Genomic DNA, 23,640 nt, shown 5'->3' on the forward strand with positions numbered 1-23,640 from the left:
TCACAGATAATAATACTAATAGTATGAAATAATAGCAGAAGTAACGATTTGCATGTTTGCAATGGGAGGTAGCCATCCTAAACTGGAATTCGTGCAAAAGTTGAAGCCAGAAATAAAAATGAAAGGCAATCGAACCACAAGAGGTTGCCATATACAGCAGCATTCCCATTTCCCTTCTCCTTCTCTTGCCATTTATTCTGTATGCAGACTGATGATTGCAGGCTGATTAATACAACTTTGGCCAGTCTAATACCTGCAGTCTAAACCATTCTGCCAATGTGATACAGGCATAACTTCAGAGGGCCACCTGGAGAGAAATGAGAGCTTGGTTCAATTTTCATGTCCATTTGTTGCTTGGTTACAAGCCTGGCAAGAACAAAAATCATGTTAAATGATTACACCTTTACACTTATTCCCATCAGTGAGTGCTTCATTTGCCCCAAGAAAATAAAGTTAAATGCAACAGCCACAGGAAGAACTCCAAGGCCTGATAATGAGTAATCACTTCAAATTGAAGAAACCCCTAGCAGAACCATGAAAATAACACACCTTTTATTATACATAGTACAGTGATGCAAAAACCAAGCCTATTATACTGTCACAGCACATTGCAATAATGCAAGAAATAAGAGTTGATCAAACTTCCTCTGGTCTGATTAATAATTAATCTGGAGAGGGAAGGAAAGAATTCCAACAGATGCAAAGTACAGTATATCTGAGCAATCCATTTAGGTTCTCTCAAACTGTAGATCATAATTAGACTTTTCCATCTTCCAGATATTCTGTACTTGGAGTTCTTAGAATTCCTACCTATCAGGGATGGAAAGAGAAGACTGGATTTGTATCAAGTTTCCTCCATAAGCTATTCCTCCAATAAAACTCCTCCCTCCTTCCCTCCAGTTGCTAGCAGCCATAAAGGTGGCCAAGATACTTGCAGGATGAGTTCCTTTTCCCCACCCTGTTCTTTAATTAGAAGAAACTTGGAGATAGTAATTTAAGTGGTAGAAATGGAACAGATTGAAGGAGCACCCATTCTGTTCCTCCTGTAATCATGTCAGTCATTGACCCAAGCATGGGTACCTTTAAATAAATTGAAAGCTATTGAGAATTTAGGACCAATCATGACACCATCACATGGTCTCTGCCATCTGTTGTGCTAGATAGGCTTAGATCTAACTAAGATCTGGATAGATGCTAGAGACTAGATAAGGACAACCCTGCTTGCTTAAAGTTCTAGCTGGGATAGTATTTGCTTTCCCCACCATGAACTGGGGAATGGTTGATGAGCATCTGACTAATAACACTACCCTACTGTATCAGAGCTCCTTTAACCATAGTTGACCATGATGCTGTGATCATTATTCCTGACTAGACTGTTATACTATAATCCACACCAGTCTCTGTACTGGGCTGGCACATTGGAGCCCAAAGGCCTGAAGGGGGCAGCACTCTGGCCACAATACACATTTAATATTAAACAAAGCAGTTTAATCCCCAGAGGTTAAAAAACCTCTTAATACTTATGCCACCGGGCATGGCTACTGCTTAGTGGTCACACAACTCAGATGGCAAGTTCCCAAGACCCAAATACTTTTGCTGGAGGTGATCAGCACTCTACTTCTTTACCTGCAGAGAGTAGACTGTTGAGCTTTGGTGGGCAATTCGCTTGCTTGGGGGGGGGGGGGGGAGGGAATCACCGCAGGTGGTTCAAAACACCCAGTAAAAAGGGTAAAACCATTGGAAATCTCCAGGCAATTAATATGTGAGAATGTATGTATGTGTGTATCTATCTTTACCTCTCTCTAGCTTTGAGCCCCTAATAATAGGCTAACTGAACAGCGACTGTTAAAATGCAAGTGCTTCTGTTTTAACAAACTGGAGGCAGTCTAGGAAGCAGTGGGGGCTGACATTTGCCAAAGCTTTCTTTCGTATGCTTATTAATCTACTTACACAGGTCTTATCTTTTGCTTTTTGTCCTGTTTAGCAGTCCTTCCAAATCGGAGTATTGCTAGAGAGGTAGCTGAGCTTTCACAATTGCTAAGAGGCCATATAAATCGGCTCGAAAAGTAGAATGAGAGGGGTTTATTTCTATTTTGCCCAAGCCTCAAACACTACTTCATCACGGACAAATGACCTCAAAGCAGGTCCCGAACGCTCCAGGAAAAAGTCAGAAGAACTGTAGAATTCTGAACTCATCTGATCCACTGATAGGAAACTCCCAACTTACAACCTGTAGCATCTGTTGGGGGAGATGGGCGGCGTACAGATTTGAAAATAAATAAAAATAAGTAAAATACATCTATAAAGGCATAATACATTCTTGGTTAGTGACATCATCAGCTTTTCTTCTTCTCAGGCTCGCCAACATACAAGGAAGCCAAAAAGTCTTCCGAGCATTTCAGTGTTTGTGAAGTGCAAATGCCGCTCCTTCGCTCTCTCCAGATAGGGGCCCATGGAAATCATCGTGAAGTGTGGAACTCTGCCAGAATGCTCCTATTCAAACTAAATAGGATTTATAGGCTTCTTCTTTCATCAGTGTCGCATTCTGGTTTGTCTCCAGGGGATGAGGGCGGGGGAAAAAATCTGTTTGGTTTGACTGTTTGCTTTGTTGAAAGAAGATTTGCAAGATCTGTGGACTCAATTGCACTTGTTTTCTAAAAATACGGCAGGTAGTCCCTTTCGTCTTGTGTAATCGCACTGCATGCTTACGTGGCTCTTCCACCAAACACCAAGGAAACAGCCATTTCCTTTTCCATTAGCTCAGTGTTGCTGTTGAGTGTGCTGAACTTTGTTACAGAATGTTAGAAAAGACCCTGAAGCTGAAAAGATCCACTGAGGTCACTGAATCCATCTTTCTGCTCACTACAGGAACCCAAATTAAAGCACCCCTGACAGATGGCTGTCTGGGATCTGCTTGAACACATCCAATAGAAAGGAACCCACCGTTGTTCTAGGTAAATTCTTCCTCTGTCCAATTGTTCTTATTGTCAGATGATGATGATGATGATTTTATAACATTCAGTCTGAATCTGCCTTCCTGAAACTTATATCCATATTCTGTGTCCTGCATTCGGGAATGATAGTGAAGAAGTCTTGGCCTTCTTTTTTACAACTTAAAACATGACAACAATCAAGTGTCATGTCAAATGCATGCTCACCAAACTACACAGTGTTGATATGCATACCCTTTCCTGGCACTGTCATTTAGCAAAAATTGAAAGAGGACTCTTTCTATTGAACCTAATGTCCACCTCACAGTGACAAGAGTACAGAATACATAATGGCCATCCTTTCTACTTTTGGATATCTATGTGTGTTCTTTGGAGTATTCTGAATCAGTGGAAGTCTTTTGTTTTGACATTTTGGATAAGCTAGGTAAACAGTGCCATTTCTAGCAAAAATAGCCCTTGGGATCTCTGGGCAAAATGCAGGAATACACCTCTCCTTTAACTCTGAATCTAAGTATAAAGCATACTTCTTCATGACACTTACAGCTTTCTCTGTTTCTTTCCCATCTTCTCTCTCACACACGTACACTTTCACTCTTCTATTGTCCCTTTAACGAGCCCATCATGTCAGTGAGGAATGTAGCCACCCTGGAAGACATTTATGGGGTCCCCCCTAACCAACTTTCTAGACTGAAGAAGCTGCTTGGACAAGCAGCGAAACATATCAAACCAGAAGAAAAGAAGTTTAGGTTTCCATGAGATGTCAGGAGTGGAAACAAAAGATGAGCAGAACAAGATGGACAAAAGGTGAGTCCACCAGAGGTGGGTGAATGGAGGGCAACGTTTAAAAGATCGGGACCATATGGCATAATTCTGACAGAGGTATAAAACTCCCTACCAGGGGCCTGAGCTGCAGTGGATGGGCAAGCTGAATTGTGGACCCATGGTCTGGTGGTCAGGCAGAATATTCCACTTCCAGCATGATCCTCAGTGATGGCTAGCAAAGAAAGTGCTTTCCTCTTGCTCTTCCCAGCCTGTGCGATACCTGCTGTTGTCACTTGCAATGGCCTGTCCTCCTCTACTGCTTGCATAGCCCAATGCATTCTGGTAGTGTGGGAAGGAGGCAAAAGGACTCACTGTTGCTAGCTCAGCCAGGAATGGGACAAGCAGAATGGGCACAGGAGATGGGCAGTGGCAGGAGACTGGGATCATGGTGGCATCGGGCAGTGTGCAAGGAGGGAGGGATGTATGGGCAGTAGGGAAAGCTCTTGCCAAGGCCTCCACCCACTTTTCTGGGGCCCATGTGGTGTGAGCCTTTTCAAGTAGCCCTACATGCTGGTTTGGATAGCCCACATCCAAAAAAAGCAATGTTTTCTTCCATTGGCTGCAACAACGGTCTCATTATTCAAGGTGCAGGGAATTAAACACACTCATCCTCAATATTTGAGAAAATACCATTCACATTTCTCCATAACACTCCTTGCTCACCCTGAAGGTGAACTATAGAACGAAATTACTTTTGACGAAATAGCCATGTTTTTTTTCCCCTTCTAGCAAAAGGCATTAAATAAGAAGTCAGAGTAAAGCCATTATTCTGGACTCTTGCTACCAGACATTTTTGACAGTGGTCAAAATGGCAGACAGGTTTATCATCTGAACTCTGTCAGCCTCCCTTATTTTCTTCAATTTCTGTTGCAGCAGATGGTTGAGCAGAAACTTTTTTTTTTTTTTTTTTTTTGCTGAGGGTGATTTTTTTCTGGACCTGGCATCCTCCACTCCTCCCTCCCCATTTATTTGAAATAGATTTCAAAAACAGAGAAAGAGGAATCCAACACGGCCCATTGGGCAGAGTGAATGGCTACACTCAACAGCGAAGCTATCTGTGATGCCATTCCACATGATGAATTTGAAGGGTGACTCTTTCTAATCAATAGGATGTTCAGTCATGTAATAATGTGGGGAGAGTTACTTGGAACTGCGTTACTGTAACGCACCATTTCTTTTTGTCTACGTATGGGTAGGGAATCTCATCAGTTTAGGTTAAAAATGTCTGGTGCATTTATGTAGTACGCCACTGTTTTGCAAATGAATTTATAAAATCACTGTTAATCCACTGGTTTATCAAGCTTGACCTGATTTTTGCCACCTGAGTTTTGTTCTGCAATTTGGAATTGAACCTAGCGCTCAGGGGGAGATGGGCGGCATACAAATTTAATAAATAAATAAATAAACAAACAAACAAGCAAACAAACAAATAAAATCATTCCCCTCGCTGGCATTTACTGGAAAGTTTGGATCCACAGAAACTAGGTTACCCAGCAACCTGGCCCAAACTGACATTTCTGTTAAAAAGTAATTTTTGAAAATACGACATTTGTTAAGTAGGATAACCTGCAAAGTTTCATATTCCTGCTACCATAGTTAAATCTGATCACTGGTTCCTTGGGACATGGCATAGCTGTATCAATCTGGGACATCTTAATGAGTCATTTCTACATTTATTTCATGGGTCTGTTGTCACATTTCAGTCAAGCCCAAGTGTTGCTGCTGCTGGTTTACACTGGAACATCTAATGTGACAATAACTTCAAAAATATTGATGCTGTTTCTTTTCAGAACAATCTTTATGCGTCAGATTAGTGGGGAATCAAGACAGGAAAAGATGTCTCCCTCTGTAAATGATGTCAGGAAAAGATCTAGTGAAAAGTTCAGGGTGAGCTCTTTTGAGATTCTTGAAGTAGTCTCTAACCAAGCATGAGGAGAGTAAGAAAAGCACTTGCTTGACTGGTTTGTTACATGTCAATGGTAATATACTGTTTTCATCTGCAAACAGATCTTGGTTTCACAATGAAAGGAGTACAGACACCAAGTTTACTACTGGCAACAAGTGGAGAAATATAATCAGGAGAATAATAATTCTCTGTTAACGTTCAGTTCACTGTTTGTCAAGTGGGAGAAAAAGCACTTTTCCCCCCCTTGAATGGTTGTAAAGGGAAATAAGGTGAAGGATGTAGACAATCGAGAATAAATAAGAATACATTTGAACTTTTACTAGAGTTTTCAGAAGGAAAGAAGAACAGTTCTCAAGGTTTTTAGAAATCTCTTGGCCATCTGCTTGTTTCTACTTGTTCCCTGATAAGCGAATCGGTAGAGAAAAGACAAAATGTCTGATCTGCAGAAGGAGAAAAATGTCAGTGCTGGTTTCTCTCTGTTTCACACTTATTTCTAGTCTTTAATTAATTCATTCTTGTTGAATTTCTACAACAGTTTGAGAATTAAACACACACACACACATGCATTTCTTCTAATATAGTCATTTTGCCCTTAACCCAACAAGCAATTTGAAAGCACTAGTTCCATGCTAAATATATTTTGGTACAATGTTTTTATTAACTGATATTTGTCTCCCAGTATATACACTTTTATGTTCTTTTTTACCCAGAGAAGAGGCAAAGAGAACAAATGCCTTTCCCATCTCTTGCCAGATTCAGCTTTTGTATAGCCAAGAATAAGGCAACGTAAAGGCAGTGCAGGAACAGAGCAGGGGAAAGAAAGGGAAAGTCAGTTGTCTGTCAATGCATTCGTCAAGAAGGCTCTATATGGAATGGATAAAAGCTAATAAAAATGGCCCAATTCCCATAGACTACACAGACAATGGGGCTTTCTTGACTTGGATGCCTACACCCTACTTTCTCTGCCACCCCCTACTTTGCCAAGAGCCAAACCTCAATATGGCACCCTTTTAACTTCATAGATGCCTCACTGATTTCTTAATTCCTGACACCTTGGGAGATAGGAAATAATTGACATAGCCACAGGACCCACACTCACTAAATGCTGCAGCAACACAGCCAGACTTTAGAGATGTTGAATATATTAAACCATACTATATTAATTCCCTGCTTGCATTTGCTGACTTGTTCCCCTTGCTTGTAGGACAAGCCAGCAGAGTGTGAACACGGCTCTATTGAAGCACTTTTGTTTTTAAGTCATATTATCCTGTGGCACATATTATGCCAACATGTCCATTTTAAGGGGGGAAAATGATAGGAAATTAGAAAAACTGAAAAAAAATCTGATGTAAAATATTTGGCATAATTTCAGGTATCTTGCCCAGTGTTTCTCAACCTCAGGAACTTTAAGATGTGTGGACTGCAACTCCACACAATTCCAGCACTGCAATTCTGGGAGTTGAAGTCCACACATCTTAAAGTTCCCAAGGTTGAGAAAGACTGATCTAGCCAATAACTAAATTGCTGCAAAACTAGGAAAACCTGAAGTTGCAAGGGCTGTAGCATAACTATATAGATATGTGCTTTCTTTGTCATTGGTCAAACTGTTGCAATGTCATGGAATGTCCACATTTGCTTAGTAATGGGAGGTGCTGGTGATGGTATGAGGAATGAGAAGTTTCCATATTTAGAATGCTTTTATTGCGACCTCCAAAAGGTAAGGAATCAGTAGAATTTGTCAAACACATTTGTACTGTTATCATAAAAGATGTAGAGAAGTAAGGATGACTATGATGGAATGCATCTATGAAGAGGAGGGTGGTGTGGTGGACAGCAACAGAGAACAAGGCTATCAGGAAGGACGGGGTACATTTCAGGAAGTCTGGCAAGATTCTGTCTATATGGTGTAAGCAAATAAAGGAACGGAACTCAACTGGACTGTTTCACCATTGTTTTTGGGTTGGGCCAGACATCAATCTTGCCAGACTAATATCTATACTACTGCAACAGTGGATATACCCTAGGAGATTCTAGGGAGTGGCTTATCCTGAACTTCTTATGCTTCCCATGCTCCCCCTGCAGACTGCGTTGACTTTTGTCTCCTTTTCCGTCCTGGAAATGCACTCCCTCCTTCCTGATAGCCTTGCTCTCTACTGCTATCCACCACATCACCCTCCTCTTCCATTCCATTGCAATGACTAATTTCTCAACAGGCCTTCACATTTCTCAAAGAAGCACTTCACTACAAATGCAAAGCCATTCTTTCCTCTTCTTCAACCCATTGCTATGGTTCAGGGAAGGATCCATTTCCCTTTGAATAAATTTTCCAGACATACTGCTTTGTAGTTTCTGTATCTTACATTTCTTCACCATACTGAAGTGAGAATCAAGACTCTACTTACTTCTCCCTGTTCCAAAGGTCCGGTCAACTGAAAGTGTTGGGAATGGCACAGGACGGAGAGTAAACTGAGGATGTGGATATCCACAGGTAGGGGATGGTAGAATCCCTGGGTATTGGGCACTTTCTAGTGTTGGCACTGGGATGGCACTGACGACAGCTGGAGAGAAAAATGGAATTAGTCACTTTAGTACTGAGCATCATCATGGAAAGACAGAAGGAAACATGAATATCAGTGATGTGCAAGTTTGCTGATGAATATTGTGGTCAAATGGGAGAAGGTGCTATTTTTGGCCAGTTGGGGTGGGGTGGGGACTTGGAACATGCCATCTGACAGAAGCAATTATGATTTTAGAGATTTCAGTCCTCCACCCCACCCCCACTGTGTTGGAGAAAATAAATCTAAACTATTCAATCAAATAAAGCTCGACTATTTAAAAGAAAGAGACACATGATGAATTAAATCACAAATGAAGTTGATGCTATTTATTATCAAAGCTGATCAATTAGTGCTTATTTCTAGTTGAAAATGGCCTCCAAATTAAGAGCAAGGCATGATTTAATGGCAAGAAGTAATTGGAAGATACCCAAGTGCTATCAAATCAATGGCTATTGCAAAAAAGTAAATTTAAAGTGTGGGATTAATTTTCTCTTTTAAAAAAAGGAAAGAAAAGGAGCCATCATGTTTCATTGCTTTCCCTGATTTGTCTGTATTGGTCTGTCAGAATTAGAGCAGTACTTACTTTAGTCACATCACAGACCCCAGAGAGGAGAAAGAGGCTGGGGTTGCGAAATCCATTTCAATTATTCTGCTCCTGAAAGTGGCATTACGGTAAAAAAGTATATTTTCATTTCATATCCGTAACTGTTTCAGGGTCAATGTGATATAGTTATGGAAACCATTATCACTAATAATACTGGCACTGTAATCAAGGGCAAATCAGATGTGTATTTTATCTCCCACTGGTGTGTATCATCTCCAACTGATTTATGAGCATGGTTGGTATTGTGGTGGCTGTTAAAATTGTTAAGAAGAAATAAATGTGGTGAATAAATAGATGTGCTGAATAGTATATCTATTCAGTTCCACCTCAGTAACACGTAGGTAGGCAACGTCCTTTAGGCAGTTTTGAGTGAAAGTATAGCTAAAAATATGAACCATAGCTCCTCTAGAAAGCAACAAGTTTAGAATAAGGATAACACAGAGACATGCACACTCAGAGACACGCTATCATCTGCTAAGCTTCAGATTGTGAGTCTGCTATAAGATACATCTTCCAAAGATGAAAGATGCTTGGAGGAGAGAAACCTCCATTTTGTGGGACGGATGAGAGGCAGAGACAGGTCCTCTTTGTAAGTTTGTAATTTAGCATAGTATCCCTGGCAGACTGGAGTTCCAGAGATGAAAATCATATTCATTTCAGAATCCTTGGTAATCCCCATAGAAAGCTCTACTGACATAAATTTCCAGGAACCAGGCAGAAATGGCATTTCAAAATTCTCCACCAGACTTTTGGGCAGAAAAATTGGGTAGAGAATTTTTTGGAATTTCTCCAGGAGGAAACAGTGTCCAAAAGTTTCCCAGTGACAGAAATCTCCCTCAGCAATGGCACTGAAAAAGATACATAGAGAAGGGATGATATAATGAAAGACAGGATGTTCTCATGCACGCATTGGATGCTTCGTCACTACGTAAGTGCAAAAACATCACACTCCACTTCCGAGTATTTAAAGGAAATTTCATTCTACTCTGAAAGAATTTTCAAGAGCAAATTCTCTTTCACCAAATTGAATGAGAATTAGGTGTTGGGGGGCGGGGAGGAGAATTTTTCTGCCTGGTGCTGAAATCTATCTTTGGCAGTGATAGGTCCTGAACTCAGAAAGTATGCAATCTGGTTGATATTAGCTAAGGCAATTCTGGATCTACTGGTGCTAGAGCAATTTTTTTTATTAACGCTGTAATAAATTACATTCCAATTTTACTAATCATGAGTCATAGCCAATGTTGGCCACTTTTTTTCTTCATAATTTCAGCCCTACCCATGAAAGTAGCATCTAACTATGAGATACTCAATGTGCTTTTGCTTGTAGTTGGGCTTCTGTAACTTGTTCCAAAGTTAAGCAATCTAAACTCATTCCAAGTCTTTGTGATGCAGTGTCTACTACTCCGACAATAATTGGTACCACTATCGATTTCTTCTTCCAATTTTTTCTATCTCTATTTGCAGATCTTCGTATTTTGCAATCTTTTCTAATTCCTTGTCTTCAACATTACTGTCTCGTGGAACGGCTCAGCAATGAACTAAACATGGTACTTTCCAATGGCTGTAATGTCTGGTATGCTATGTTCCAGGTATCAATCTGTCTGAATTTTAAAATCCCATAACTTTGGGGTTGTCATTTTCAAGGACTTTTTCTGTGATTTCATGTTTCCAGTAATTCTTATTGGCTGTAAATCTGTACCTCTCACATAAATGTCAGTGTAGTATTTTCCCAACTTGATAATGCCTTTTTCTGTAATCAATCTGTGCAATTTTGCTGTATCCAGTTAATATACTATATGATCAACTGTTTCATACGTATCTTGGCACATTTGGTATTTACTGTCAAGCTGGCCTTTCCATTTTCGCATCATCATCATCATCATCATCATCATCATCATCATCATCATCATCGCAACAACAATTCTATTTGTCCAAATGAACATCACAGTGTGATCAACTCTGACTCTAATTAATAGATCATAACCAAGGAGTGATTGATTGATTGATTGATTGATTGATTGATTATGTGCCATCAACCCTTTTTCAACTCATTGTCAGCTCTTAGCAACCACATAGATAACCATAACCAAGGACCTAAGAGTCATTGAGGCACCACTGTGAATATACCATATGTTGTTCCATGAAGGGCAAAATTACCGGTATCAAGTCTAGCAATGGTCCCTACTGGGCTTCCCTTGTAGTGTTAACTCAGCCAACAAGAGCCAGCAAGGTTTTGAAGTAGTAGTCAATCCACTACTAGCTCTACTGGTGTAATGGAGGCATGTGCGAGGAGGATACTGGATGGAAGATCAAGACTATCAGGAGGGAGGAAGGGCATTCCAGGAGAAGGTACAAAGCCAGCACTTTCTCAGGCCCCAACAAGACCATGAGAAGAAGAAGAGCCTTAGGCTAGCCCCTCCCTAAAGTCTCACAGGGTATATCCACTAGTTGCTTTAGCATAGGTTTAGACTGGCGAGATTCTGCCTTTAGGGTGTAAGCTAATAAAGGAACTATACTGGACTGGACTGCCTCATTGTTGTTCTTGGGCTGAGCCTGACAACCTCTGAGTTTCCCAAACTGTGAGGTGTGCCTCCCTTGGGGAGGTGCAGACAGAGTCCAGGGGAAGTGTGAAGAATCTTTTTGTTCTATTGTTACAATAAATCCACCTCTCCCAAAGTTTCATTGCATTGTTTTCACTGTTCATTTGTGTTCCTTTTGGGGTTTGGATTTTTAGGGGAGGTGTGTACACTAAGATTGCACTAAAGGCCAGAAGTTGAGGAACCCCTCCCCTACCTAGTCCTGCTCCTGTACTTACTGAGAGCAGTGAACACATCCATCTATGTCCCTCATTCTCAGGGAGGCAGTGCTTTCTTCCTAATTCAGAGGCCAACCCCGCACCCCAGGACACTCATCCATAAAGGAAGGCATGACATTTTGTAAAGCTGATCCAAATTACAATGGCTCATCTGATGTATATTAAAATCAAAGCGATCTTGCTCAAATGGATTGAAGTCAAAGTTTTAAGCACATTTTATTCATCCCGTAGAATTAATTTAATGGCACATCCAGTCAGGTCCTTTCCCTCACCTTTCGTGGCTGTGATTACTTAGGTTCATAACTTACTGAACGGGTTGGTGAATCTGCAGCATTTATACTCAGATTAGAAAACTCCAAATCTTGGTGGGATTCTTTGCTAACAACTCCTAGCCTGAATATATTCTAATGGATCTGCTTCCTCTCTATCCCTTTTGCCCATCTGCATTTCCAAAGGAAAATGAAGGCTGACATTCCTCCCTGCTGCTAAATTCAAGTACAAATTGCCCACAGGTTTTTTGGGGGGTGGGCAGGGTGTTATCAACTGCTTTTGAAAAGCAGAAGCCTAAGTAAAGGATATTCACACATAGCCTTTGAAACTATGGTACATAAAGACTTATGTGGAGGAATAAGCAAGATGATTCATTCTTTTTGAGAAAGTGTCTGTGCATCTATGTGTGTATGCACAGAAAAGGGGTAAGATCATCACTTAAAATAACTGATAGCTGTCTACAGACTAGCCCTGGGACTTTTACTTGACAAATGGATAAATAAGTTTGCCACCATGGAGTGTCACAGCCTTCTCTCATGACAGGCTCAGTGGTAGCCTGGCTGATTTATGGTGGCAGAAGTGAATGAAGACACAAACTCATATTGTCCAATTACAAATTCTGCTTTTACAAACAATTATAGTCTAGAAAAGCAGATTAGATTTCCAGGCTCTTCCTTTCGATAATCAGAACCCTTTGCATGAATATGACACTTGTTTCACATCTGGGTAGTCTTTTTGATGGTATTTGGATGACAGCTAAAAGTTACTATGATTGTCAAAGTTATTTTGTACATTTTTAGAAAAAAATCTTACTGATTCAGTTTGCATTTCCTCTGCCTCTTTTACTTTTTTCTTTAAAATCTCCACTGTGAGCTATTGGTCTCAAGCCTGTTATGTTTAATTCATGCTGTGAGCTGCATAGCGAATCAAAATTTGTTGATGCAACTGGCAGGAAATCCAGGACAGAAACATGGAGTAGGGAGGCCTTTCTTTCCAACATTCATGATTCATTTTAAAGAAGTCACCCCACGAGATGTGAAAAGAGCCTTCTAATTGTGATGGCTTTACAAATCCATCAGAGAAATCTACACACCAATGGTCTGTCAAGGGCTCTGCACAATGATGACTCAATGGGACTTCACTCTTTCCCTGACAGTGTGCCAGCAAACAGTTATTATGGGGTAACAAAACGGGACACAGGAATTGAACTTTGGGAAAAAGGTTTCTGAACTAGGTGAACGTTTGGTCTCCCCAAAGCTATTTGGAAGTGAATGGCATATACACTGGAAAATCAGTCACCCAGCCAATCAGCCACAGAATTGATTGCTTTGGTTGTTTGTTAGCTTTTTTGAAGTAACCAATGTATGGTACTTTTTCTTTTTTCTTTTTTTTGCCTGCTAGTTACATATGGGGAACATTCACAAGTGTGATTCTTCACCCACACTTTAAAGAAGCACCATCTAGATTCTTGTCCTCACTCTACCTACTGTGGAAGAAATTCTCTGCCTTTCCTTGTTGGGTGGCCAATTATATCCTTATTAATGTCTGATAATTGCACTTTAATTAATGATCTGATGCTGGCAAGTACTTCAAATTATTGCCATTGTGGTTTGTCCAGCTATATGATCACTGTATCCTTCTCCCCCTTTATTATACATTTACATTAATTCCATACTGCTTATGACCTGCCAAATTGGCCTTCCTCAACCTGGTGCCCTCTAGGAATATCATTTTGGAGGTCATCAGATTAGGAAGATTGACCCAAGCTATAATGTAATATAAAGTTTTTTATACCTCTATTTCTATAAAATACTATTTTTCTATCCTGCCTATCCATTGCTTTTCAATAATCCCAAAGCAGGATTGGGGAGAAAAAAAGTGCTTACAATTTGCTTCCAACAATGTAAAAAGTCTTCCAGCCATGATGCGTAAGGAGTGATTGCACAGTTAGCTAGTAGATCACAAGTTGTCTTAGCCAATTTTAGAACAATTTTGTCTTTGTGGGTTAGTGGAAGGGTTTTTGGGTTACCTTATTAAAATAATATCTGATGAAACTGTTCTTACCTTGTAAACAAACCTGAAGGCCTTATTTCATTTTTAGATAAGAGCCTTAAATCAAGTGTGGGTACCCTGATCCTTAATGCAGATAATACTTAGAAGAGAAAGCTGAATTTCTTCTACTAACAGCTTTTCCAAGTACTTCAGAAGGTGTTTTGTTTTGTTTTTTGTTTTGTTTTGTGTTGTGAATAGTCAACCTGCATTCCTCATATTTGCAGCCTCTCTGCCTACCTAAATGCCAGATATCGTTGCAGTGTGAATACATATGTTCTCTAAGGCATGGGCTTTAGCACGTACACTTGGATTTCCTCGATCCCTCCCTTCTTCTATAAAGAAAAGCATTTGTTCTTTTAAAAATCAAAGATAGAACTCCAGAAAAGTGGAGCGAGAAACTGTTGTACCTGAGCTGTGAAAACAAAGGGATGTACCCTCTTTCCAAGAGTTCCGATAAATGGCTAGAAATTACCCTATGGGAGAATTTATTTGGAATTCAGATTATCTCTAAAAAATAGGTAATGATCTGAGTCAGAAGTCTGGTTAAGTTTCCTTTTGTCTGTGTAGGTTGGTTAAGCTTCACTGTCTTTTCTTCTTCTTATGTGTTTGCACACTTAAGGCCATTCTGTATAATTTCAGATTGTTTTCCAGACTGAATTTTTCTCTTTATTAACTTCTTGTGAGCTAATTTAGAAGCAGAAATCCTGTCCTAACTCATTAACTATACAGTAGCAGACAGCACTATGTTTTGGCCTGCTGAGAATATTGCATTTATTTTTATAAATTGGGGTTCATACATCCTATCTTTGTTTTTTCTATTTTAATAAAGTTTGATTCCATTTATCTCTTGTGAGATTGATTTATCTCCAAAAAGGAAGCCAGGGTGGAGGGGCTGAACTATTTAGCTATATGACTCTAAATTACATGACCAAGAGATTGCCATAGAAATTATTTCATATATCAGTTTTATGCTTTTCTTCATTTCTTGATGTTATATTTATCTTTTATATTCATCTTATCTGCTTTTGATCCAAATTAAGATTTGGGGAATTGTAAACTGCTCAGAATTGGTCTGATTGGAGCAGTTTATAAACTCTGGACATAAGTAGATGAATGAATCCTTCTGCCCCCTGAAGTTTGTATGGCCAATTGCTTTTTTAAAACTTCCTGTGTCTGAGTCTGCATCTAAATAGGTGTTAAGTGGCCATAGCATTAAAAAACATGAGACATCTTTGGCAGCTGGTCTAGGGAAACCGGGAAGGTCTTCAAATTGTTCTTTATTTATTTAGTAGACTTAAAAAAAACAAAAACCTTCATTGAAGAGGCATTACTGGGATTTTCTACCTAGGAAGCCAGCATAGATTTGCTAGTTTTGGATACTATGCATTTTGAATTTTCATAGGTAGGTGGCAGAAAGACATCACTTTTTTCTGTAACCTCAGGTAGCAATCAATTTGTGGGAGCCCTGAAAATGCCTCCAGGTAAAAACCAACCATAGTCCCTGATATCTCCATGCAGCATTCCTAGGCATGATTCCCTCTTAGGTGAGTCCATGAGCAATTGTGGTGGTGGGTAATTAAGAAGTTGGTTGCTCCATACTGCATACCCATCAGCTGTACCTCACTCACCAGCATGACTTAGGATAGGATCTCCACTGAAGACCCAAGGAGGTAGAGAGAATCACGTAGGAGAAGACAGCCTTGTAAACCTATCTATCTATCCGACAGAATGAGGAGAGCTATTGAGCAACATGACAACACAATAGCATTTCTGTCTGAATGTTATGGTGGGTGCTACGCTTACAAGGATTGCTGGGTTGTGAGTCCATTGGGATCATGAGCTTGGCACGTGTCGCTCGTCGGGCTGCGAGGGAGCGTTCCAACGTGGACATGCTGCTTCCCACTTCTTCTGTGTCAGGAACTGAAAGAAAACAAGGCAAAGCTTAAATGCATGGGCAATTCAAATGCCAAGCTCCTTGGTTCCCTGCTTCCCAGTGAGCTGAAAGTCTCAGGACAAGATAGTTGGGCATGCTTTGTCATAGCTCCCAATTTAAAAATTTCTTAATTAAAAATTAAGAAGTCAACGTTGCTTCTTAATAGTAACACAGAAAATAATAAGGACCACTTCGGAATCAAATGAACTGCTTCTCATTTTCTCACAATTGACTTAGAATGCTAATTTATTTCTATAAATTTGTGTGACAGCTTAGTCATGTGTCTTACAGCTGCAATGAAAAGTACTTTGCAGAAACACTGATCGTCTGTCAAAAGACATGGTTTGGTACTAGCTTTCCTTAAAGTTCATGCAAAAATTCCACTGCAAGAATGATCAAGTTCTCATATGCTAATCATTTGCTCCAGTCAGCATTCAACCTTCTGTGCGATTTTATTTATTTATTGAAAAGGTTTATATGGCCACCCATCTTGTAACTCAATGGTCCTTGATCTGAACCCCTCTCAGGACTCCTCTTCGGTTCTTGTAGAATGTCCTACCTCTGCAAAGCCCAAGCTCGGGGCAGCTGTGCCCTTCATGGTAGTTTGTATTCTTGGGGCCTTGAAGTGGCAACAATCTAGTAAAGTGTATGAGAGTTTGTGTGGATGTAAGAGAAAGCGTGTTCAAATGGGGAAATGTGTGCATGTTTAGATGTTGTTGGTTAATGGGGTTGGGTGATGAGGTAAACATGGTGATAGGCAATATCAGCAGTGACTCCATCCAGTTGGGCTACGGCTTTGACCATGGTTGGCAGGAAGCCCAACTGCTCTTAAGTTGAAAAAAATTACTGATCCTTGATTTATAAGCTTACTGTCCAGAGTCACACAAGTACTTACAAAATACAGAGGTATTAAACATGACAACACAACATATATCCAGAGAAAAAAAAAACAGACTAATCAATGGACCATTGTCAACAACAAAACTTTATGAATAAATGCCTTGTTCCAGAACATTTCCTCTGCTGTGTGTTGTTAGCAAGGTTGGGAAAATATTACTTGCCATCAAACTGATATGGGACTGGTACATTTGGCATAAAAGTCAACATCACATGGAGGTGTATTTTCCTCATCTGACCACTATATAGGGCTGGTGAACTTGAAATGGTTCTTAGGCTCTGGTTGTCATGCAATACCTACAGCATCCCCTGTTGATATGCACTTATGGAGGAAATACCATAATTGCTTCTAGCATAATTTTTCACTGGAAGTCATTAGGGATTGTATAAGGGTGTGGACTTATACTTTTTACATAGAGTAAGGAGCAGTATTACCAGACTGTGGGGCACTCTTGCTGCCCATCTGGGTTTCAGATTGACTGTGGCTGCCTGGAGTGATTTCTTGACAGCTCTGTATTGGTGAGACTCTTCCTGATGGATCAGAGCCTGATGGCTTTTCAATATTCTTCATTTCCATCTCTTCGTGGTGTATCCAAAGATCTGGAGGTCTGAGATCTTTCTGGCTGCCCTTTCTTTTGCCAGCACTATGAGTAGCACGCTTTCTGTTGGGGAGAGGAAGAAATTAGGAGTGAAAAGTCAAAAGCCCTAAATCTCTTAAATATTCTGTTATTTCTACATAGTTCTTAGTGGATGTAGTAAATAACTGATTAGCTTTCTTTGCTTTACCTGAGTAAGATTTCAGTCTTCATTGATCAAAAGCAATTGATCAAGCTTTATCCTGTCTTGGGGAAGAACATACACCCATATTGTGATTCCCAAAAGGCTGTGATCCCAAATTCTACTATAAGGGCAATTCATCATGTGGATGATGAATTGCCCTTACTGTAGCCTCACCCCATCAATACCCATTGCTCTAATAAGATGCCATCTGGAAGAAAAAGACAAGTGTTAAGACTTGTGCAAATGACTGAGACTCTTAGATCTCTTATGCAGCCCTATCACACCAATATAGCTCAGTCACTGCCTGTGTACAAAAGGAATCTCTGCATCTTTTAGGCTGCGTGGATGGATTTAATCAAAATTGTTCCATGTGGTAAATCATTCTGCATGTTAGGAGTGTGATATGGGGAAGATGTTCCAGGCTGGAATACAACCAGGCATTGAATGCAGCATACAAGATAATATTCCAGTCTTCTATAAAAACACTTGATACATTGCATAGCCTTTAAGTATGGAACCAGATCGTTAGCCTGAGCTATCAACCCTCCTCCTTTTTTTTTTGATATTATGGGCTTCAGCTTTCCAAATCAATAAGTCCCCAAACAGTTATAAAACCAGCAGGTACAGTATGTAGTTATTTAGTATATTTCAAAAATAAGGCCAATGCTCCTCAACCTTTCTCAGGCTGGTGGGCACATTTGGAATTTAGAGAACACATCAAAGGTGTTGTTACAAAATGGCTGATGGAAGAGCTTGTCCATTCTCAGAATATGTGCCATGGAAAGCACAATCAGTTACAAAGCACCAGTTTGCCCAAATGCAATGAAAGATTCCTGATATTTCCCTCACCCACAAGATGCTTTCTGCTATCCCTCCTTATCTTACGCTTCGTTTGGGCAAGTAGGCAGCCACTTCTGAATAAAACACTGAGCTGCAGAGACCCATAAATTTTAAGTTAAGCTTATGAAGTCCATGGGCCCAAAGTCATTCTTGGAGTTATGATGCTTCAGGATGACACTTCATTTTGCAGCATAAACAGCTTCCCTACATACGTGGACCCTCTACCTATTTATATACACTCTGTCTAGTTAAAAGTCAGGTGGGGCAGGAAACCTGATGGACAGCAAGAAAGGTGTCTAAGAGCAAATGGTACTTCCTCGTGTTGGAGACACCAGGACCCTCTGTTTCCAAGAAAGAATGCTGTCACATAATGAGTTCTTGACTTTTGGAAATAAGGTTGTTCCATTGAGACCAAAGCAGCTGACCTGAATCTGCTATGAGAGGCAGAGAAATGTGAGTTAGATCTCTAGGAAATAGATATCAGCATCCCACTGCCAAGTGGCAATTCCTCTGCTATCATAGCCAATCAGAGGTTTAAATCCAGTATTTCCAAGATAACATGTGTTTCATGTGATGGGCCAGCTAGACAGAAGGAACTATCAGGTTTTCAAGGTGTTAATGAAATCATGGGCTTAGAAGGAAGGGTTTATTTTGTCAGGGACTGGATAATGCCATGCTATAAAAGAACTATACATCATGCACACAGATAGATATATCTATGTGGTCACTAAGAATCAACACCCACTTGATAACACATAATCACTCACTCAATCAATACAAAATGCATAGGCTACATTTCTGAATTGAAACAGAACTAGAATATTAATACTCAATATCCAAAAGTTGCACAGCAACTTTTAAACTGCTCCTGAAGGAAAGCCACCAAGAGCTGAAGAAATCTCTAGTCCATCCCTAAGGATCAGGGAGAAAATATGCCTGATCATCCATAGCCTAGATGAGGGCAAAACTATTTCCGGAGGTTCCATCTATGCTGGAGCAATCCCAGTGTGGCATCTTAAAGATTAACAAATCCACTATGACATTAGACATCATCATCAGATGGAGATTAAAAGTGGGCAATGAACACATATGGCAGTCTGTCAAAGTATCTAAGGAGAAAAATGTACAGACCAAATTTGGTGATGAACAGCAAGAATCATATAAGGTGATAACGTTGGGCCAAAAAATGCATCTTGTATATCCAGTAACAATATTTCAGCTGGTAATCACTAAGAAAGAAAGGGATCTTGGGACTCTGATGGAATTTTCTATGAAAATACTCTCAATACCTAAATGTCTTCATAAAATGTGTATGTTAGATCTGGAAACATGATGAAGAAATCAGGACATCTCATGAGAACAGATAAATGCAGGAAAAGGAACAAAATAAAATGGGTGGTGGTGGTGGGGAGAACTGGCTGGAGAAAACCACCTGGGAGAAAGATTTGCAATGTTTGACATGATTTAGAGAATTTAAGAAAGGTGGCAAGCTAGAGATAACTTATAAAGATTATAAAGCTAGAGAGGACATGCAAGAGGTGGAAGAAGAGGAGAAAAAAACACAGATTCATCACTAAAATCATCAAAGAAGCTGAATGATGAGAGACTTCAAGGAGATACTTCACACAAATTATGAAATGTCTTACCAAGAAATATAGTGAGGGTCATCAACATGAACACCTTAAAAATGATATTGGTTAAATGCGGATAGTTTAAAAATTAATTTAGCTATCAGGAACTACTAATCCTGGTGACTATTCTCTATCTCTTAGGGTCGGAGGGACCTTATGCATGAACTTGAGTCCTAAAGGATGACAATGGGAGAAGTCTGTGGGATAGGTGGTGGAAGGAAACAGGTAGATCTTTGGTCTGGTATGAGGTCCTTCTCATATTCTCCCCTACTGACTGCTTTGCTGAGCTCCATAAAGTGGCAACAGAATTAGCTCCAGCTGAGGCTACTTGCCAACCCCTTCCAGCTAGATATAAAGCTTCACGCTGAAAGCATATGTTGGGAAGATAAACGGACAAAGTCCAATGAGAGGAAATGTCAATAGTAGCTTGAGGGGGTGCCAGCTTGCTGCTCAACAGAGGTCATTTGTTAACTAGGTGATGCAAAACTATTATAAAAATCCCTCTGGAAATAGATGAAATGCATGAAGTTCCTCTTTAAAAATGTATATTTTCTGATGTCACCAACATCCATTAGTAAGAAAGATCTTTAATAAGTAGAAGTAGCTACTGTTTTTTACACTTCTCACACAGCTATATTTATCTTAGACATACATTAAAATGCATCTTTAACCCCAGTACTATTTGGCATCAGGCTTTATGCATTACATGTTATCGTTTTATGAATATTTATTACAGCATGTTCTCTTCTTATGTATATGTCAGGATGTCTGCATATTTTTTTCCCTCAAAAATATCCCACCTTTACTTTTCATACCAGAAAAATGAAAAGCTGACAAACTATACGTGTGTTTTCATGGGGTATGGAATCAATTTGTATCACAGTGTAATAACTTTGCATATACAACTCATTCATTCATTTTACTAAGTTTCTATGCCACTCCAGGGGTTAACTAATTCCAAGCAGCTTATTGTCCTACCACACGTAAACAAGATTAAAACAGCAAAAATTACCACGCAAAGAAGCATTACCTAATAAAATATTCCTCTGCCAAGACATCATAAACACTCATTATTACTGTGAGGAGCATGTAGTATTATCATCCTACATTTGATGACAAAATGCTGTTAGCGTGCTTTTCTCAGAAGAGGAATCAAAACTGCAGGGACAAAAGCGTTACTCAAGAGAAGATGACTGTGATTTCCAAATTTTCTAGTTGTCTAGGAAACTATTTTAATGTAAACTCATAAATCAGAGGATTTCCAGAATTTCTGCCATAGAATTCTAGCACAATGTAGATTATTTTGGGAGGCACATATTATAGCACAGATGGTGCACGTCATAGCGCACAGTCTGTATCTGTAATACCTAATTATAAGCCACACTGAACCTATATTGCTTCTTTGGGAAATGCACATACTGTTGGGTAAAAAAAGCCTGCCTTTGCTCTGGTTCTTCTGGAGCACAGTTTCTTGCAAGCCTTTCCTCTTGGTTTATAGCTACACCAGTCCTATTAATTAATGAATTGTTCAGTTATCTTTTAGGACCAAATAAAAGCTGGGATAAATTTATTCTGCCTTCAGGATACTTTTTATTAGGAACACCACTGAAGGATGGCTACCAAGATGATAAGAGGAATTGTTGGAGATGTTGAATATGTTTAGTCTGGAGAAGAGAAGATTGCAAAGAAATATGATAGCTATCTTCAAGTACCTGAATGGCTGTCATGTAGAAGATGAGGCAGGCTTATTCAAAGCTGCTTCAGAAGGCAGGAGAAGGAAAGGGGGGCTTAAATTACAAAAATGCAGATCTTGAGTAGACATCAGGATTTTTTTTCTAATGGCAAGAGCTCTTCAACAGTGAAACAGACTTCCCTGGGAGGTGGAGGACTCTTCTTGGTTGTACCATGGCATCAACAAGAGGTGGGCAGTAAGGATAAGCGTGATGCAAATAGCTTTTGCAATATCATGGCATTATGGGGCAAGCCCCACCCTACATGTTTCTACATGCATCGCGATTTTGCCCATATGCCCCAAAGGGGCACAGTTTATGACACAATACTGTGACACTGCTTTCTTCATCCTGATGAAGGCAGTGAGAGCCTGTGGACATTGGTGGCGTTGGAGATATTTAAAAACAGGCTGGATGGTAATCTGTCAGGGATTTTTGCATGGAGCAGAGATGATATTTATTTGTTTGTTTGTTTGTTTATTTATTTTTAAATTTGTATGCCACCCATCTCCCCCCAATGGGTGATTCTGGGCGGCTCACAATTAAAATCAGAAACCCCATCAACAATTAAAAGTCCCCCATAAATAGTTAAATAAATAATCCAATAAAAATCAAATCTAAACAATAAACCCTGTACATAAATACTAAAAACATTCAAGATGACCGGGGGGGGGGGACAAGGTCAATCACCCCACAAGCCACCTCCACTGGTGCGAGCCCCCATCCGTCCCCAGGCCTTCTGGCACAGCCAGGATTTCACCCTTTTCCTGAAGGCCATGAGAGTGGGGGCACACCGGACCTCGGGAGGCAGATTGTTCCATAGGATGAGGGCCACAGCAGAAAAGGCCCTCTGCCTAGGTCCCACCAGTCAAAATTCCTTGATCAGTGGGGTCTGCAACATGCCCCTTCAGCTGGATTGAGTGGGGTGGGCTGAAGTAACTGGGGCGAGACGACTCCTGAGATCTCCAAAGTCTCTTCTAATCAATGATTCTATGATACTCCTTGCTAAAAAGCTATATTGTTTGTCACATCCACATCCACGTATGCTCCCACTAAATAAAAGAATTTAGGAAAAAAAATTTTTGGAAAGAAGGAAGGTCATCTTAGCAGTAGGAAATGGATGAAAAAGATCTGTTTTTTCCACCTATTTTTCAGTTTGGGGAAAGAATTATTCCCAGCACTGCAAGAGCTTTTATAACATGAACAATCAAAAGATAAACCACCTTCTACCTTTAAAGTAAGGAAATCTCTAGGGTACCCTACAAACATCAAAAGGAATTTATCCACCCCCATTTCAGTTCATTCCTCTTTAATTCGATCCCTGTCTGATTTTTTAGATTGCATTACATAATTAAACTATCATGAGCAATTTATCTCAGGGCAATAGGAACCAATGTTTAAGGCATTGGGATGCTACTTATATACATACCTGATCATTATAAGAGAAAAATGTTAACATGTGATGATTGCCATGTGAAGACCATCCTGTTATATTCCGTTATGTTACTTTTATATTTGGGATTATATATATATATATATATATATATATATATATATATATATATGTAGGAACTGTTAGATATGTTTCCAAAATCGGTGCTGATGATGGAGGCTGGGATCTATACTGATGCAGGAATAGATAGGTGCTTCTTTTGGGGGGATCTATTGGATTCCAAAAATCATCAAGGAAGGGTTTAAGTAGAATTTCTTCTCCTATGCTCACTATCCTTCATTTCCACTTGAGGGTCCTCAATCTTACTCCAAACCTCACCCAAGCCCCATGAGCATTATCAAACAGCTCTGCCAAAGAAAAACAAATCTGCTTTGGTTATTTCTGGAATGAAAATGCTG

The 23,640-nt window shown here is 39.9% G+C and overlaps 1 protein-coding gene across 1 annotated transcript in view; it reads right to left on the minus strand.

Annotated features, from left to right (window-relative positions):
- Nucleotides 1-23,640, minus strand: part of DCC (DCC netrin 1 receptor) — a 603,623-nt gene that overhangs the window by 20,949 nt on the left and 559,034 nt on the right. Inside the window, exons 25-27 of the mRNA XM_088152996.1 lie at nt 17,244-17,470; nt 15,782-15,898; nt 8,082-8,237 (exon numbers count right to left, since the gene is read on the minus strand). Coding sequence (XP_088009122.1) covers nt 8,082-8,237; nt 15,782-15,898; nt 17,244-17,470 — 500 coding nt within the window. The remainder of the gene's footprint in view (nt 1-8,081; nt 8,238-15,781; nt 15,899-17,243; nt 17,471-23,640) is intronic.

Source organism: Python bivittatus, unplaced genomic scaffold, assembly GCF_059951505.1.
Source record: "Python bivittatus isolate LINGU-HERP-01145 unplaced genomic scaffold, Pbiv_v1 ctg000570_np1212, whole genome shotgun sequence".
NCBI lineage: Eukaryota > Metazoa > Chordata > Lepidosauria > Squamata > Pythonidae > Python > Python bivittatus.